Source organism: Phyllostomus hastatus, unplaced genomic scaffold (assembly GCF_019186645.2).
Source record: "Phyllostomus hastatus isolate PE091 unplaced genomic scaffold, TTU_PhHast_1.1 phas_contig_1, whole genome shotgun sequence".
Lineage (NCBI taxonomy): Eukaryota > Metazoa > Chordata > Mammalia > Chiroptera > Phyllostomidae > Phyllostomus > Phyllostomus hastatus.
Window position 1 is genome coordinate 21,304,494 of NW_025333498.1, and position 20,093 is coordinate 21,324,586.

At 37.9% G+C, this 20,093-nt stretch overlaps 1 protein-coding gene across 1 annotated transcript; it reads left to right on the forward strand.

Annotated features, from left to right (window-relative positions):
- Positions 1-13,149: 13,149 nt before the first annotated feature.
- On the forward strand, positions 13,150-20,084 carry SPC25 (SPC25 component of NDC80 kinetochore complex). The gene is made up of 7 exons (XM_045828256.1): positions 13,150-13,278; positions 14,242-14,394; positions 14,499-14,564; positions 15,135-15,281; positions 16,291-16,395; positions 17,996-18,094; positions 19,796-20,084. The coding sequence occupies exons 1-7, from the start codon at positions 13,233-13,235 to the stop codon at positions 19,918-19,920; spliced, it is 741 nt and encodes a 246-aa protein (XP_045684212.1). The 5' UTR covers positions 13,150-13,232; the 3' UTR covers positions 19,921-20,084.
- The last annotated feature ends 9 nt before the right edge of the window (positions 20,085-20,093 follow it).

Genomic DNA, 20,093 nt, shown 5'->3' on the forward strand with positions numbered 1-20,093 from the left:
TAGTCAGACTAAATATCTGGTGGTGGGACTCAGGCATTGGTATTTCAAAATTACATTCCAAATGATTCCAATGTACAGTCAGGGTTGAAAATCAATGTTATAAAAAATTCATACTTGCTCTGTCTGGTGTGGCTCAGGTGGTTGGAATGTCTTCCTGTGGGCCAAGGGGTTTTGGGTTTGATTTCCAGTCAGGGCACATGCCTGGGTCTCAGGTTTGGTTGCTGGTTGGGGCATGAACGAGAGGCAACTGGTCAGTGTTTCTCTCCATCTCTCTCTCCCTTCCTTCCCTTCTTTCTAGAATCAATGAGCATGTCCTTGGTGAGGATTAAAAATAAATAAATGCATAAATAAATACATGAATAAATACATAAATAAATAAAATCTACTTTCTTGGAAAAAAAGAAATTCATACTCTACCTGTTTTCCTTTCAGCTGAAGCCCCGCCCCCTGCCAAAAGTCAACCTAAAAGAAGCTTCAATGACATTTAATATGTAAATTATTTGATGTAATTGGATCTTCCTGTTAAATTTGCTTTTTGCACTAGCTGATCTATCTTGTCAAGACCTCAGAGAATCTACCTCTAGAAAAAAAGGAAAACCTAATCTAATGAGAAATTATGCAGCTGGTGATGGTTCGTATAAAAATTCGGTATTGTGGGCCAATGGTGACAAATGAAATGCACTCCTCCTAAAACACAGCACGATGATGACAACTTTCCCCACTGAGTTTTCTGTGATGGTCACCTGGAAGGAACTTAAAATACAGCCTGGTTTCTGTGGGTGAGAACTCTGATCTGACAGTCACAAAGAGTAAGACTGCAAGCAGCACCATGTCATTTTTCAGAAAGTAACTTTAAATGGCTGCCAGGAAATGAATATTAATCTCTATCCATAATGGGAGCCTTACCAGTCTCCTTTATCATTCTTATCATCTCAGTAGGAGCGTAACCAGGAAATAGTCAGCCAGCACCGGCCTTCCCACATTTTGCTCTTCCCCCTGGCAGCCCATGAATTATACCGACTCTCGGTTCTCCCACTAGTATGCAAACCTCATTTGAATGATGCGTGCATTGGTGTAAAATTAATTGTGCTGAAAACTCAATTGTGCATTAGAAAGTCTTGCATTTATGCTCTTCCAATTATTTAAAATACTCTATCGTTTATCCTTTAAAAACACTCATTTTGTTATCTAATTTTAACTCCACAGTGGTCTGGTAATCCTCATTTTTTTGGATAAGGAAATTGACAAATAATCTACCCCAGGTCATTTCTTTAGTGCAGCACTCTTGTTTGAAGACTAAATTTTATTTCCAGAGCAATGGCTTCTTCCTAGTCTAGGCTGTATTCAGGTTGCCTAAGGCCAGCGCTGGTGAGATTTAAACCTGCTGCAAAATGAATAACAGCTGATGCTATAACCAGCTTGTTTCAAATGCTTTCAACTATCCAGACCTCCAATTCAGGTGTCAGGTGTATCATCATTCCAACTATAAGGCTTTTCTGTGTAGTCCTGTGAGTTAGTTGATACGTAGGCACAACTGGCCAGCTACCAGGTCACTACAACTTCGTAGACATAATCACCACTTTGAATTTTTCTGTTAGATGGCTTATCCCATCATTCGACAGCAGGGATACAGTTGTTATGAGGTTTCAGTGGCTGCTGTTAACCTTTCCAGCCTCTGACATCTTCCCTGCAGGAAATATCAAGTGGCACTAAGACGAGCACCTCGGAGTTTGAAGGTGTCTCTGATTCCCATCCTCTTCTGATGACCCAGCAGACATTTTCTTCTTTGGAAACAGTCAAGTATGGGAGTAAGTGAAGGACACCCAATGAGAACAAACAGGCTATTTATTCTGAGCTTGCTATAGCAAGAATTAGCCACTATCACTTGCATTTGACAGACTTAGAAACAGGCAGGGGAGTAGGAAAGCTCTGTAAGGAAAATGAGGAAGGACACTGGTTCGCTCTGGTTCAAGGTTGTTGGCATGGGCAAGCAGGAGCTGAGTTAATTATATAGAAGCAGAGCATCTTATGTGATTGGCCAGGATACAATATTTGACTTTCTCTGGTTGATCCCGAGCTGGAAGCAGGGGCAAAACAATAGTGAAACTGGCAGTCTTGACCAAGCCCTGACCATTCTGGGAAGATTGCTTCAGAGGTTGTGAATCAGAGTTCTATTGCCATGTTTGGTCTAGCCACTGTCCATTTGTATATTCAATCTCTCACAAGGCAAATTGAATAATCAATCAAATGTCAGAAGTAGTTTGTGTGGCATCCCACCAAGAAATAATGGAATCCCTTGTCTAGCCAATGGTTCTGTAATTCTTATGATTTGTGGAGTTAAAATGAGGGCATACAGTTGCTTACCAAAGAAGAATCAATTTATTCAGGTATATAACTACTCTATCTGAGGTTTTAACCTTGACTAATCAGTCTTTGCTATAGGCTTTTGGTTTTGCCTATTCAGGTTCTATAATTTCCATAACCTCTTTGATGAGCCATAAGAAAGAACATTACTTCCCTTTATTCTTTTTTTCTAAGAAGTGTTTGAGCTACATATTTTATAATATTCATTTTCTTCAGAAATGTTCCTAATTCAGTGTGTGAATAATATCAAATATATTTTGTCTTACGATTAAAATTTTAACTTTATGCTCATTCAATACTTCAGAGTCTGTGGACTGCGATGAAATTGGCTGTTCATGAGCTTTCATCTTATGTAGTTAATTCAGAAAGACTGTCTCCCAAAGACTATTTGGTTCTGTAGGTGGCAAGATAACTAAGCAAAGCAAAGTACCTTTATTTCTTTTGCCTTCTAAAAGGATCTCCTGCTATGTGTTTTTCCTATAGTTCATTATTTTTAGTCTTTATTTCTTGGCTTATATGTACTTCCTCAGAGATGCCTTCTCTGATCAGAATCCTTACCATTCTTTCAATGGTGCTTTCTCTGAAACACTCTTTTATTTTAGGGAGTTGTACTAGTCTGCTAAGGTTGACATATGAAGTACCAAACTGGGTGGTTTAAACAACAGAAAAACATTTTCTCACAGTTCTTGAGGCTACAAGTCTTAGATAAAGGCGTTGGCAGAGGTGGCTTCCTCTGAAGCCTCCCCACTTTGCTTATGGATGACCATCTTCTCCCTGTGTCCTCGCATGGTCTTCCCTGCGTACAGGTGTATCCGAATCTCTTCTCATGACAACACCAGTCACACTGGATTAGGGTTCACCCTAATGACTTCACTTTAACTTAGTTAGCTCTTTGAAGGCCCTATGTCCAGTCACATTCTGAGATACTGAGGGTCACGATTTCAACATATGAATTTGGGGGCTGGGGAAGTAATTCAGCCCACAATAAGGATTTAATTATACTTCATAATTTTTCATATATCTATTTAGCTTTTGTGTTTAATCTCTCTTTCTTGAACCACAGTACAAGCTCCATGAAATTAGGGATCATATTTACTTTGTATACCAGCTCTAGAACAATCCCCAGCACAGGCCCATGTGAGGGCTGATTTTCCATGAAGCTAGTGAAGTTTGAATGGGCTCCTGGCATGGCAGATCATTCTGGGAGCTTCTGGGAGTTGCAGAAAATATTAATAACTTGTCATTCTTTTTATTAAAGAGAGGCCCTGATAATAAAAGAGCTTTAATGTTCGTAAAACCTGGAACTTCCCCTGGGCCCATTGTAGTTATCCATTAAATGTTTCTTGATTGAATAAATTATAGAACAGAATGATATGAATGCTGTGTTATAAAGAGTCTGTGTTTTAAAAAACATGCTCGTTAAAGGTGAGATCATATGGTATTTGTCTTTCACTGCCTGGCTTATTTTGCTTAGCATAAAAAAACAAGCAAAATATAGCCAAAGACACTGAAATAGAGGACAGACTGACAGTGACCAGAGGGGAGAGAAGAGGGAATTTCAGGGGAGAATGGGAAGGGTTTACAGGAACAAATTTAAAGGACACATGGACAAAAACTAGGGGGAGGGTGGTAATGGGAGGGAAGTGGGGAGGGTTGGGTGGGTGGGCTGGAATGGGAGTAAAAGGGAGAAAACTGTACTTGAACAATGATTAAAATAAAAAAAATAGAAAAAAAACCATGCTCATTATTCAGTTATTCTAAACTCAAATGCATTTCCCCACAGAGATAATGTTATAAAGTGCATAGGTCAAAAAAGATTCTTTAAGGTAGAGAAAACTATATACAATGTTTATCTAAGAAACGAATAATACATATATTTATATACATACATATATCTGCTTATATTTAAGGAAAATAGAAGAATAAACAATAAACTAATGTTTTAAGGTTACCTATGAAGGAAAGAAAGAAACAGAGTGAAGGAAACAGGAAAAGCTAGGCTTCTTTAAATATACTTATTTTCTAGATTTGACTTTGAAATCATGAAAATATTTTGCATAATTACGAATTAAATTAAATTTAAAAATGAATTTTAAATTTAAAAATTTTTTAAATGAGACAAATGTTAAAAATGAAAATAATACTTGACCCATCACACTTTTGAACCATTCACTTCCAGCTTTTCAGCGCTCATATGTGTTTTATAGTTTTGTTCCTGTGGGAAATCTTTTCCTATGTATTTCCTTGGTCCTCCTCAGTTTGCAGTCTGTCACCAGAGTTGCTGGCGGTGTGGCTGCTCACCAGTACTTTTCCTATGTGTGTCACAGCAGGAAGGATATGCAGGAGGTTAGTTCATTTGGTACTAAAATAATCTTGGAGTGAAGCTTTTTCCTCCAATAACAGAGCCTGCTTGATAAACTGAATCACTTCAAAGTCAAGGTTGTTAGAGCTTATAGCCTCTCCCAAATCAGTTCACCAAATGATGGAGCAAAGCTATGTCTAAGCTACAAAAATCAAGGTCCCAAAATGGCTAGATCTACCTCTACCTTCCTCATTTTGAGGTTCTCTTTCTCAATATATGGACTGTGGACTACCTGCATGCAGATTCCCAGGCCCACTCCAGATCACAGAATCGGAGTCTTTGGGAAAATGTTCCTATGTGGTTCTCATGCATATCAAATCTTAGAAACTTCATCTTAATTCATCTCTTCCTTAATACAAGGTTTCATACTCCTATGAATCCTGTTGACCCTTCCTTGTACTACTTTCTTACTTTCTACCCTAAGGCATTTTTTCATCAACTACTTTATTCAGGACCTGAACTTTCTACTCTTTCCCATGGATGCTTGGTGTATTCTTGTATCCCTCCTTTTAGAATCTCCATTCCAGTCTCTTCTTTAATCTAAGGCCCATGGTAAACACTCAAAAATATTACCTATAATTAACATTAGTTATTCTTATTTTGCCAAATAACTTGTAAAAGTGGAGTTGACTTTCAATGGTGAGATTCTATTTAACATTTTTTAAAATTATTTATGTATTCATTTTTAGACAGAGGGGAAATAGAGGGGAGAGAGGGAAAGAAACATCGATGTATGGTTGCCTCTTGCACGCTCCCAACTGGGGACCCAGCCCACAACCCAGGCATGTGCCCTAGACTGGGAATTGAACCAGTGACCCTTTGGTTCACAGGCTGGCACTCAATGCACTGAGCCACACCAGCCAGGGAGAGATTCTTTTTTAAAAAAGAGAGATGAGAAGGGAAGGAGGAAGACAGGGAGAGAAACATCAATGTGTGAGAGAAATATTGATCGGTTGCTTCTTGAATGCCCTCCAACTGGGGACTGGGCTTGCAATGCAGGCATGTGCGCTGACGAGGAGATGAACCAGTGACCTTTTGCCTTGCGGGATAGCACTCAACCAACTGAGCCAAGCCTGTCAGAGCAGTGGTGAGATTGTTGAGCAGAGTGGAACTGGGCAGAGTGATAAAATTTCAGTCTTACACAAATACACCATTCTTCTGTTGCTTCTTTGTTACTCTCTGACATCTCTGCCTCTTTTCCCAGTCTCCCTTTCCTCTCTTTTTCTTCCTCTCTCTCCCTTACCTCTTCTCTCCATCCCAGACTCCCTCTTTCTCACACTAAATACTTCCTAATCTGTCTTTGGTGGTCAAAAACGTCAACATCCTCCTGGAGCCTGAGATCGAAGAGAACAGACCCAAACCAGAATTGTTTACCTCTGCGTCTCTGAATCAAGCCAGATGTCCTCCACATAATGACAGTCTTCAGAAAATTGCACAGCCAGCCACCATTCCCTTCAGCAGCAATGCCTTTTCTTCCTGCTGTCATAGCAGTCTGCCTTTCTCCATGCTCTGTGCAATAAGAGAACACTACTATGCCAGTAAAAACACTTTTGAGTGAAAATGCTTATTGTTTTTAAATTAAATTTTATTTCTTCCATCACCATTTATCCCCCCATACCCTCTTCCCCCTACATTCACCTCGACTCCCTACCCCCTGCAATCACCACACTGTTGTCTGTGTCTTTGAGTAGAAATCTTTAAAAGTGTGTGCTTTGGGGTCTTATATTAGCCAAATCTCGTTAGTCACTAAAGCAGCAGTCCATAATCTGAATTTGACTTATTTAGAAGTCATTGAACTTCTTGAAGTTGTATGTTAGTACATGTGTATATTTCTTGGAAGAAGGCCACAGCTTTCACAAGATTCTCAATGAAAACTCTGACCCGAACAAATTAGCTTGTGAGGTTCTCTGGAATCCCTTCCACTGTCCATGGTGCCTATATCCAGGAGCCCTTCTTTACCTGTTTCTTCAGAACTATCTTCAGTACTCCAATCTCTCCAGCATAATTTGCTTGTCTTCATGACTTCCTCCTTTAAAAAAAATTGTTTTCTAAAAATCTTTTAATGCTATAGTAATTCCTAAAACCCTGTATGCCTTGTTTTCAGTTAATTTCTTTTTTTTTAAGATTTTATTTATTTTTAGAGAGGGGAAGGGAGGTAGAAAGAAAGGGAGAGAAACATTAATGTGTGGTTGCCTCTCACATGCCCCTATTGGGGACCTGACCTGACTCACAACCAAGGCATGTGCCCTGACTGGGAATTGAACTGGTGACTCTTTGGTTTGCAGGCTTGCACAAACTGAGCCACACCAACCAGTGCTGTTTTCAGTTAATTTCAATACTTGAATAATTACAGTTCCTTCCAGAACTTTCTTATTTTCATTCATTTATATTTTCCTGAGGTATTGATTTGCAGTAAATCCTGCCTGTTTTGCTTAAATTGCAACCTGTAAGACATAGGCTAGAATTTCTTAAATATGTTTTGTCACACTAAATATTACATAACCATAAAATATATTCTTTTTTCTGAATTCGAGTAAAAATTTTTTATTCATCTCTGAGTTATAGTGCTCAATGCAATTCAACTTCATTTACATATATTTGACTTTAGCTTGTGTCACTGGTACAGTGGCAGCAAACAAAAATATCTGGAGGCATTGACCTTTAATGTCTCTGTTCATGGTCATTATCCTTTTACTGAAAGCTTACCTGTCTTGCCTCTAGTAAATTGTATTTGAGACCTGTCCAGAATCGCTTTGCATTATAAAATGAATTTATTTTAGACCAAGTTTAGACCCTAGGGACTTTCGGAGAATAATTACCTCTGTTCTGACTAGCATCCCAGGAATACTGGCATTCAGTAATGACACTATTATAAGTGACCCAGCTACAGCTGTTCCAGGTATCCCCTCCTTTGAGCTCAGAATGTATTCCTCCCTGGAAATGTCATAAACTTTTTTCTTGATCACCAAAGGACCCAACAGAGTTGACCATCAATCACTACCATTAATATTCTTCACAGCAGAGTTAAGAAATTTTATAGCTGCATTCATATTGGCTTAAAGGGCACCTAGCATGTGTAAGGCAGTATTTCCCAAACTTTAGAGTGCATCAGGATCACCTGGAGGGCTTGTGAAAACACTGACGACTGGGACCCACCTCCAGAGTTTTCAATTCAGTAGGAATGGAGAGCAGTCTGAGAAAGTGCACTTCTACCAAGTTCCTGGATGAAGGTCATGCTGTTGGGTGGGTGGGGGAGGGGGGTGGAGCACTGCACTTCTAAGAAGCATAAGTATAAGACATTGATTCTTATACTGGGAAGGACAGGGAAGACTCATACCTCAAGGAGCTTGTGCTCTCATAGGGAAGATAAGATATTTACATAAATAACATACCACTTGTGCCCTTAGGGCTGACAAGCAGAATAAGCAAACAAGAGGAAAGGCAGATATACCTTTCAGTTTACAAGAATAGAGAAGCCTTCGTGGAGAAGGTGGCAAGTCACTTGGCCTTGATAGATGATGGGTAGAACCTAGAAATCCAAAGCTTCAGGATGAAATGGAGAGCTACATCCCAGCTGAAATGCACCGCATTTAAAAACTGTAAAAGAAATCCCTATTTTTGACATTTATGAGACAATTTTCAAAAATTGTGTTTTAAATAGTATTTTAATGCAACTTAAATTAATGTTAATATTTTAGTGTAATAGTCCTGGCTGGTATGGCTCAGTGAATTGAGCACTGGCCTGTGAACCAAAGGGGTGCTTGTTGGGAACCACACTACCTGGTTTCAGAAGCTGTAACCCACCATTGGCTAAGGCTGAGTAAAAGACCTTGGGACCATAAGCCACTAAGGAGACAACGCTTATCCTTCCAGCAGGGCACTGCCTCTGCCCCCCCTTACTTCATCCTGCTTGGCCTCGGGCAGATAACTGGTTAGCCAATGACAGGTAAGATACCTCCAAGGAGGGACAACCTAAGACAGGCATGGTATCAATGAGGTCATCAGGGAAGGACTTGGGGGGTTACAGAAAAAGGGGGCAATGGACCCTCACCCCTCAGCTTTGACATAGCCTGAGTCCTCATTTTGTCTGTAAAAAGTCTCCTAATCTCTTGGCTGCCTTACTTCCCCTGCCTGACTTAAGCCTAAAACAATGCTGGAGATGCGTGTGGCCCTGTGCTGGTATGGGTGGGCTTCCAGGGCAATCAGGTCTAAGAAAAGAATGCACAAAATCCTGTGAGACCTGCTTTGCTAAGAATATCCTCAGTTTAAATGATAAGGGTTCAAGCATAAAATGAGTTTGTTTGCCAAAGTTTTATGGCCCTTTGGCTACCTGACCCTGACTCAGAATAAAACCTCATAAAGTTGCTGGTTGCTGGTTCAATTCCCAGTCAGGGCACATGCCTGGGCTGTGGGCCAGGTCCCCAATAAGGGGTGTGTGAGAGGCAACCACACATTGATGTTTCTTTCCCTCTCTTTCTCTCTCCCTTCCCCTCTGTCTAAAAATAAATAAAATCTTAAAAAATATATTTTAGTATAATAATGGTATTGTGGTTATGTTAAAATGAGGCTTTATTTTTCAGAAAGGCATACTGGGGTATTTATGGGTAAAATGACATGTTGTCTGGGAAAGTGGATGGATCTGGATGGAACAGATTGGCTAATGGTTAATGGTAGCTATGACCTAGTGATGCATTCATGAAAACTTCATTATGCTATTCTATGTATTTTTGTGTATGCTAAAAACTCTTTGTAATACAGTTTTTAAAAGGTAGCAACTATATGAACAAAATCAAAGAACTAAAATAGTGCAGGGCTGATTATTTTTTTGTGCTAGAAGATAAACAATACAAAGTAAACAACTGAACAATAAGGGTAAAATAGTAAATTGAGACATTCAAAGATTTGGCTTGAATGTCATTAAGGAATACGGGCTGTGTTTTTAAGACAATGGAGAAACACTGAAAGTGCTTCAAATAGGAAACTAATATGACAAAAATGTACTTTGAAAATATTGTGGCAATGGCAGACAAAACAGATGGCGGGGGAGCAAGAGTCTGGAGTTAACAACCAGATGGTAAAGGCCTGAATGGAGATCTAGAAGATAAAAAGAAAGGGGAAGTTGAGGGGGAGCATATAGACAAATCTGTTGATGTTGGCAGTAGGTTAACTATGAAAGGGAGGATTTCAAGGTTCTAAACTTGAAGACTTGAGAACACCAGTGCCATTGAAAGGAAGGGGATATTCAACAAGGAAATGATAAATTTTGTTTTAAAATATTGCTAGTGGGGAATCTATATGATATGAACAGCAGATAGCTGGAAATATGTGCGTGGAATACAAATGCCAGGCAAAACAGGATTGAATTTAAGACACCTATGTGAGACGGGATGACATTACCCTGTGAAAAAGTTAATGGGAAAAGAGAGTCAAGGACTTTGGGAAGCTACTAAATTTAGGGAATAGGAAAGAGAAGAGGGAGAGAGTAGTAAGGCAGAGGCATAAAATTTCACATTCATGTAAGTACTTTAGCGTAGTGCAGCAATTTCAACCAGTGTGCCACAAGAATTTTTAAAACATGAAATACTTGACTATTTAGTTAGGGGCACTGACTTCTTTTCCCTTAGATTGTCAAACTGAAAAATGGTAACAGCCAATACAATAACAGACATCTGGTATAAGTGCCCTGTCTTGAACCACAAATATAGGTCATATAATGGAATTGTATCTTATTGGTCACATCTCATAATAAGGTGGTGTCTGATTAATTCTTGGTAGAAGAAATCCTTATATACGAGTACAGGCACCTGATTTTTTAAAAAGTCACTTTGTAGCAAACAGGGTAGGCAATTACCCTTCACTAGTAATAGTAATCACAATTATCATTTTTTGTAAATTAACCAAAATTATACATTTTTGTCCTGTCATCAAAAAATACATTTTTTGAAGTGCTGCAGAACTTTCATGATTAGTTTATATGTGCCATGAGATGAAAAAGGTTGAAAATTGCTGGCTTAGTGACATCTAATATTCTGCCTGAAATAATTAGATCACAATTTAATTATGATAAATCAAAAATAATATTCTTTGTTTGTATACCCATGTTCATAGCAGCATTATGCACAATAACCAAAAGGTGGAAGTAACCTAAATGTCCATCAATGGATGAATGGATTTAAAAAATGTGGTATATGCATATGTATTCGTCAGGATTCTCCAGAGAAATAGAACCACATGGTAAACTAAAACACACACACACACACACACACACACACATATGAAATAGAACCATTAGTGTGTGTGTGTACATACATAGATACATATGTATATGGCAAACTCATGTATATGTTTGCACATGTGAGAATTATCTGGTTATTCCTGCCCACTCATAATTGGAGTCAACTTATCAAAAATAGTCCACTAAAGACAGCAGAAAAATGAGTCAGCTACAAGATATTCACCTTAGTCTAAGAGACCTGCTTGCAGCCTGTGCCAGTTGTAAATATCTCAAAGCCTTGCTAATGAACTCTTTTTCCATTTTCCTCATGGATCAGTCATGCTCTGCCAGATTTTATCAAGAATGCATTAGAGAGATAGTCGAAGAATTATTCCAAGCTGAGGAAATAATTTATGATCTTAAACTAGTAATAACCTAAAGAAAATACTGAAACTATTTTCTGACTATTGTCAAAATTTTAGTATCCATTATGTTGAAACTGAAGTTGTTGTATTTGTGACATCGACAAATCATTAGGTAGAATAACCACACATAACAAATTACTTCAACTTGGATTAGGGTGGAAAGGATGTACAGGCATATCTTGTTTTATTGTGCTTTGTAGATGATTTTTTAAAGTAAATTGGAGGTAAGACCTTTCACCAGCAAAAAGATTACAACTTGCTGAAGGCTCACTTAGGAATAAATATTTTTTATTAAGGTTATGTACATTTTTTAGACATTATGCTATTGCACACATATTATACACAGAAAGGGTAAATGTAACATTTATATGCACTTGGAAACCAAAAAAATTGAGACTCTTTACTGTGATATTCCCTTCACTGTGGTGGTCTGGAACCAAAGCTGTAATATCTCCAAGGTATGCCTGTGTTCTGTACTTATTCAGACATGGCACAATACATGTTTCCTTAAAGTCAGGAAATCCACAAGTTGTGTGATTGTCTTGTAACTGGATCTACATGCATTGCCTTAGCTACAGTTAGTGTTTAGTTGCAACAATTTCTCTATTTCTTTGCTAACATAGACTTTGTTCTATATAAAGTCTTATTTATATACATTTTAATATGACAACCTATTGCAGAGGAAGTATGTAAGGCATAAATCATAAAAACAGGAAACCATTTTGAGTACTATGTTATAGGGACCTATTCTAAGTCATTTGTATTTATTATCTCTTTTAGTCTTCAAATTGGGTGTGTGCGGAAGATATTACTATTATTATTGCCCTCACTTAACTGATTAGGAAACTGAAGTCAAAGAGACTGAGTAGCTTGCCCACAGTCACTCAGTAAATCACAGAGCCTGGAGTTGATTTATCCCAGCAATCTTATTGCAGAGTTGGAGCAGTTAGCCACTGTGTAATTTCTTAGAGAAGTAAACTGCCTAAACAACATTAACACTTGGTTAATATCTCCAATATTCTCTAAAACTAAACATAGTAAAATCATAACTCATTATGTCTCTACTTTTCCACAACACCCCTCCCCCAACATGCTGAAGACAATTTCAGTTCTGCCAGTATCCCCATTTTTCAAACATCTGTTAGCTACCTTGAATTACCTCTGATCACTCCCTCCCTCTTTCACTTTTATCTGCAAAATAGCAGTAATAGAAGGTAGGTACCAAAAATTTTAGCTATTAATACTTTTGTGTTATTGTCTTCTGTAGCAGGAAGTATCTGTACTAGGCCGTGCCTTTTAATGTTTGTTTTAATTTACATGGTCAAAAAAGAAAATCAGAAAATTCTGGAAGCGTTAATATTAGAAGCCAATAAACAGCAATATTCCAGCCAATTCCCAATGAAGAGTTATTAAAAGATGAGACCAATTAAACGACAGTATTTCTATTAGCTTTATTATTTTTAACTAGCTTTATTTAAGCTACTGATAGTAACAAAGAAGAAAGTACATACTTGGTGACTATACAGTTAAAGTCCACTATTTACGTTTGTTGCAGAAACCTTTTTTCGAAACTGATGAATGGCTAAGTTCTCCAGAAACTACTAATACTTTTCTAAGGCAAGCAGAGAGTGCAGCGGTCTCTCAACAGAAAACTACAAATCCCAGAATGCTCTTTCTTCCATTTTTGCCGCGAGATTCTGGAAAAGCTACATCAACCAATCGTTTAATGAAAACCTACGCTACCAGCCAATCAGAAGGCGAAAGGAAGCTCGAAGTCGGGAGGAGGAACGCGCGGTGTGTTCGAAATAGGAAAGTTGGCGCGGCCGAGGGAGGTGGATCCAGTCCAGCGGTTAGCTGCAGTCGGTTCATGTCTTGTGTGGGAAAGTCGGCGGGGCTCAGGCCTCCCGGAGAAGGTGAGAGAAGTGGTAGCTGAGCTGACCTCCGGATCCGCCTGTCGCAGTAGAGGAAAGGGGGTTTAGGGGCGGATGTGTATTTCCAGAAGCAGTGTCTTTGAAATGCACGCCCTGTTGTTTGCGAGTTTGGGCCTCACGGGGGGCGGGGGCGGTGGAAAGGCTGAACAAGAGGTCTGGATCCCTGGGAAGATTTTTGGTCCTTGAGAAGGTTTTAGCGTTGTAGGGAACTGGTGGGACCTGCAGTCTTACAGGATATCTTGTTACGGTGGAGGACACAGAGGCCCAGAGGTTCTAGGTCATTGGTCCCCAACGTTTTGGGCACCAGGGACCGGTTTCGTGGAAGACAGTTTTGCCACGGACGGCGGTGGAGGCGGGGAGACTGGACGCGAAGCTCAGGCGGTATTGCGGACGGTGCCCAACTTCTGGAAGGAGGGAGGTTAGGGACCCCTGGTCTAGGTGACTTGCATACATCCTGGCTACATCCACTGAATCCCCACTCCAGCCTTCGTTTTACTGCTGCCTTAACTGATCAGGGGTGGGAGGAAGAGACGGGGTAGACTTGTGGGAGTCTTATCCTATGGGAGGGGGCTGGCCACCTGGGACCTGATGATTCAGACTGGAATTGAAAGTGTCCCGGTTGGGAGGTGCTTTAGATGTCACCAATTTTACTTGTGAGAAAACGTAGTCAGGTCATTTTCCCAGGATTATGTAACATGTACGTGTCCTGTGCAATTACACTACTAACACATTTGTAGGAAATAAAGGCTTCCTGAATCTTGCTGCACCTTAACCATAGTTAAGTTCAGGTGGCTTGATCTGCCCTAGAATATCTAGAGTTAAAAGTAAGTTGCTAACTAACCATTTCTAGCAAAGGTCAAACTGCCAAAATATGGTTGATTGGAATATGTTCCTAATATGATTAAAGTAACTTAAAAATTGCAATGTGTTCTCTTTGTTTTGTAGCATTGTCTTACAAAATGGTAGAGGATGAATTGGCACTGTTGGATAAAAACATAAATGAATTTTGGAATAAATTCAAAAGCAATGTCAGCGACACCTCCTGTCAGATGGTGGGACTAAGAGATACCTACAAGGACATCAATAAAGCACTGGCAGGTACCTAACCGTTACCTTGTAACACACTGTTTATGTTGTTCTTTGGGGTTTTTTTTAGTGTTATTTCTGCTGAATTACAACACCAATTCCAATTTCTCTTTCAGAAAAGCTCTCTGTGAAATTAAAGGAAGAGGAACGAATGGTTCAAATGTATCAAGGATATCAAAATCGTATGTGACAATCTGTAGATCCCAGAACTTTGTTTAAACATCTTTATGAAATTCCTCATGCAAGTTAAACAATGTATTCTGTATGTATATACATAAAAATAACAAACATGTATCAGTAACCTACCTTAATAAATAGACCATCCCATGTTATACCTTCTGCTTCACCCGCTTCCAGAACTTTCTTATCATTAATTTGTTTAGTATTGTGGTTTTGAGTGTTACATGAATGATATCAGTTTGTATATATTCTGTGCCTTTATTGATCATCTTTGGTGGTTTATTTCTGTATTTATTTGAAGGGGTTAGAGTTGCAAGGATCATGGTCATCTGATTTTTAAATCCTTGGTTTAATTTGTTTTTTTTTTTTTCCCAAAAAGCATTGTCTTTCTATTTTCAAAGACAAATTGGAAAGAATCGATTAGGAGCTTTTTCTCTTTGTTTTTATAATTTCTTAATCATTAGGAAACAAAACATGATGTATTCATCTCATGAAAGTCAATGTTTTGGTTGTAGACATGTGTTGGAGAACAAAGTGTGTATTGTCTAGCAAATACTTGGTGCTTCTTACAGAGATCTGTAGGCAGAATAAGCTCATTGAAGAAAAGAAAGATAACTTGTCAAAGTTGATTGTGGAAGTCAATGGCAAAAAGCAGGAGCTGGAAGCACTGACTGCAAAAATCCAGGATCTTAAGGAAGAATATGCTAAGAAGAAGGAAAGTAAGTTTTGAGTTGCACACATATTTAAAACATCAGTCTAAATTTCAAAGTGGTGATGGTTCACAACTATATCTTGCCTTCTCCAGCTTATTTCCAAAAGTAGATACTGTCCCTTAGGGACATAGCCAGCCAGTCATCTCTGTAAGGTGTCTGTGAAGGGTAGCTGAACGGGTTTTATTTTCTTTTGTTTTACTTAAAGGTACTTTTAACTCCTAATAGAGCCAGAGTAATAATGAAGTTGATATGGGAGTTTAATTAATCATAGTGGGAGACAGTTTCACTAAATAAGATTGGTCAGGGAGAGGCCATAGTGTGATGTAGGTAAGAAATGTACTGATCATGCATGCATTGTCTGCCGGGATTTATTAAGCACCTTTTTTATGCTGGAAAGACTCTTTTATAAAAAACTTTCATAATTGAATGAGTGCTTTCTTTAGAAAGGAGTCTTTTTGCTCACAAACAAAGTAATCCTCAAATCTTTTGAAAATAGCAAGGTTTGTTTCGTTAATACTTTCTCTTACAGAATTTGTATGCTAGTCTGCATTATTTTTCTTATCTGCTATGTGTTAGGAAATAATGTGTTAACTTTAAGAACAATTCTAAGCTATCGTGAAATAAGGCTGACTTCTCTTGAGAAAAGTTATGTTTAAGAGAATAGAGTATTTTTCCAATGAAGTAATTTCTTGGCTAACCATAAAAGCAAAATAGTGTAAACAAAGTATGTTTCTCCGCCAGCCGTGCAAACCTTGGTCTATTTACTCATGCTACTAAATGATAAAATAGAATAAAACATTCCTCTCACTCCTTGTGCATATTTTCTCACACAGTTTTTCCTTCTGCTTGAATGAACAGAAACTTCTTTTGCTAATTGGTAGAGGTAGAAACTGAATAATGTAAGCAGATTCATTTGTCTGGCATCTTTTTTTATAGTTTTCAAGTTCCTTAAAAAATGAGCATTGAGCGTTATATAAAATATTTGATAGTATTTATGTTTTTTTTTTAATCATAGCTATTTCCATTGCTAAAAAAGCCAATGATGAGAGGTTGCAAAGGCTACAGAAATCTGTAGACCTGTATAAAGATCGACTTGGACTAGAAATTCGAAAAATTTATGGTAAGTATATTATAAATAAAACAGGAAATTAGAAGGTGTGTCTTTTTTCTTTTTTTAAATTTTATTTTAGTCATTGTTCAAGTAGTTTTCTCCCTTTTACTCCCAGTCCAGCCCCCCTCCCAACCCTCCCCACTTCCCTCCCATTACCACCCTCCCCCTAGTTTTTGACCACGTGTCCTTTAAATTTGTTCCTGTAAACCCTTCCCATTCTCCCCTGAAATTCCTTCTTCTCTCTCCTGTGGTCACTGTCAGCCTGTCCCCTATTTCAGTGTCTTTGGTTATATTTTGCTTGTTTCTTTGTTTTGTTGTTTTAGGTTCCTGTTAAAGGTGAGATCATATGGTATTTGTCTTTCACTGCCTGGCTTGTTTCGCTTAGCATAATGCTTTCCAGCTCCATCCAAGCTGTTGCAAAGGGTAGGAGCTCAGAAGGTGTGTCTTATTTTAAGTGGAGAATTAAAATTTTTTTTCAAAGTAAAAATATTTCATGTTTTCAAGTAATATAATGACTATATTAGGAATTTTTTAAAAGACAGGGTAAAATATAAAATTTTTATCACCATAATTCCTGAAGCCTTGGTTATTTATCATCTAGTATTTTAATAAATGTATTTTTGGCTGGTTGCCAACATACAAATAATTTCCATTCTTTGTTCAAAATGGTATTGTATGATTCACATTTCTCCAGTTACACCCTTCATGATGGTCAATTTAAAATGGTGGTTTAATATTTCATTCCATTAATGTATCATTAACACATATGTTGCCTCTAACTCAGCTTTTGGATTCTGCCTGTGTTTTAGTTTTAGAAGTACTCTAGTGAATGTAGACTCCCCCATTCTTTTGTATACTTCCTTACTTCCTGTGGAATTCCCACCGAGGAATTACTGGGGTAAACCATGTCTGTATTCTAACGGCTGTTACGTGTGTGCGCACCAGTTTACAGCTCTGCTCACTGTGTTTGGAGCACCCGAGATCGCACCGGTTTGGCGATTTGCCAGAAACACTTAGAGAACTCAGCATCGAGTCATAATTTTGATGAAGCCCAATGTGTTTTTCTTTTATTTGTGTTTTTGGTGTCATATTTAAACTACACTACATTCTTTTAAAAATGTGTTTATTGATTTTAGAGGAAGGGTTAGAGAGAGAGAAACATTGATGTGAGAGAGAAACACAGATCATTTTTCTCCCATTTGCACCCCAACTTGGTGGATTAAACCCACAACACAGGCATGTGCCCTAACTGGGGATCCAACCCCCAACCTTTCGGAGCACGGGACAGTGTTCCAAGCAACTGAGCCACACTGGCTAGAGCCAGACTACAATACATTTTAAAACACATTTTTGGCATGCATTTGGAAGCTCTTGTTAAGTGGATATATAGGGCTGGGCAAAAGTAGGTTTACAGTTCATATGAAAAATATAATAAGTAATGATACAGTAATAAACTTTTGCATACTCACAACTGTAAACCTACTTGTGCCCTACCCTATGTATACTTAGTGTGGATATTGATCAGAGACAAAGGTAAGAAGTGCACCTCCATCAAAAGTTTTACACAATAAAATATGCTCATATTAAAGAATTTAATCTCTTTTTTCAGGTGATAAATTACAGTTCATATTCACTAATATTGACCCTAAACATCCTGATAACCCATTTATGTTTTGCGTGCACCTGAATGAAGCAAGGGACTATGAAGGTATGTCCTCTCCATAACTGGTATTCCAGATGGCTCCCCAAAGAGTTATTTGAATCAGAATATAAAGTAATATGTATGAAATAAGATCCCCACAAGCTGTCGTCTTCTTTTCCAGTCTTGCTTTTTTGGCATATGGTCTTCTAAAAGCTGTGACTGTAATAAGTGACTGCTCTTCAGGATGGCCATTGTCACAGTGGCGGAAAGTCGAAAAGTCAAAAGATCACTGTATTTCATATCCTTTTAGAGAACTTAAAGCTGTAAAGGATATGACTACTTAAATGTGAACATTATAATTTATCTAAGTAGGTGATTTTAAAATCAAGTGTAAAGTCATTAGAATCTGATCATTTTTTCCCCATAAAAAGGTCAATTTTACAAAATTATTCCATCTTGAAAAATTTTACACATTGATAATTTAGCTGAGTTACTGATTCTCCAGCAGGCCAGATGTTTTTTGATTTATGGGGAGTATATATGATTGCTAATAGTGTGAACAAGAAGAGAATGGAAACCTTTTTTTATTCTAATTGCCCTTTTAAAGTCATTCACTTATCGGAATTGAGGAAATGGTTCTCAGCTTTTTATACCTGCAGTCCCATTAATGCGTTTATAGGAGACACGCGTTCAGGTGAAGGTTTGGTTGGCTCTCCAGTGTGCCCTGGTGACTCAGTTCCTATTCCAGTGGAATTTATATTTTAGGAATCAAATTTATATACAAATGTTTGGCTTTTTTCTCTCTTGGTAACTATCTTCTAATCTAAAGAATGCTGAATTTAAAAAATCAGTCCCCAAAAACTTCTTGCCCAACTTTTAAATTTTCTTCCTACTGGATATTTTCTGTTGCCACATAGTGTCATAGTATTTGAGAGCGTATTAAGATGGAATCGACAGTTTAATTTTGAATCAAGTGGTCTTTTCTATTTTTTCTCTACTTTGGTCACTGGCCTTGTATCCTAAGCAGTTTCTACTGAAGAGCAGGAAATCTGATGTGGTCGAATTTCTTCCCTTGAACAAAGGACAAGATTGGTGGTAGAGAATGCTGGCTCATGCCTATCCTTTCATTAACTTCTCTGAAGATTCACTTTGCTCCCAATATGTACCATCTGGTTCAGTAGCCCACGAGATCCATACTGTTATTTGTGACTTTGAGTATCATATATTTAGAGGCCCTGTAAATAACCACTTTTGAAACAGCAACTACATTTTCTGATGACCTCCATTTCATTTGTGAAACTTCAGATTTCCTCCTCCCCCCTTAATTGTAAGTTATTAAAGGTTGGCATTGAAAGTTGTTCTCTTTTTTGGTCCAGCTGTCAGATACCAGGAGTCAGGCCAAAGTTTTGCAGTGAAAACCTGATTTAACATGTAAAAAAACAAACAAACTCCTCTTAAAATAGTTTAAATAGTTAAAATGCATAGGAAAAATAATGGGAAATGACAGTCTGTTTATCACTAAGCTGTTCAATCCCTTGACTACCATCTGTTTAAAGCAAGATTGTAGTACAGAGATTTGAGTGTCTGGAGATTAAGCAGAGGGAAGGTCCAAAAGATAGGATATGGAAAATCAAGTGTATCATCATTCCGTGTTCAATTCAATTCAATAAAATGAAATTAAAATAATTTGAATCAAATGAAAGCATGTAAATTGTAAAAACTTCTCTTCCATAAAAAATTTCTTCAACGTATCTTTTTTTCTTCTAGTGTCCGATAGTGTGCCTCATCTTGAATGTCTGGCAGAATTTCAAGAGAATTTAAGGAAGACCAAAAATTTTTCGGCCTTTCTTGCTAATGTTCGGAAAGCTTTTAGTACTATGGTTCATAATTAATGTATAAATAGTATATAAAAACTGTTTATTTTTCTTCCCTAAGTGTATTTCTTTTAAAAAGAATTCTCATTATCCAGTTTGCCTATAATCCTTTTGTATTTTTTTAGCATTTCTATGTGGTATATTTCTTTAAACTATTTTAATTAAAATCTTAGGAAACAAAATTTATATAA

Coding starts and splice junctions, on each gene's coding strand:
- SPC25 (XM_045828256.1), top strand. CDS start 13,233: ATGTCTTGTGTGGGAAAGTCGGCGGGGCTCAGGCCTCCCGGAGAAG. Junction 15,282..16,290: donor ATATGCTAAGAAGAAGGAAA/GTAAGTTTTGAG, acceptor TTTTAATCATAG/CTATTTCCATTGCTAAAAAA. Junction 16,396..17,995: donor AGAAATTCGAAAAATTTATG/GTAAGTATATTA, acceptor CTCTTTTTTCAG/GTGATAAATTACAGTTCATA.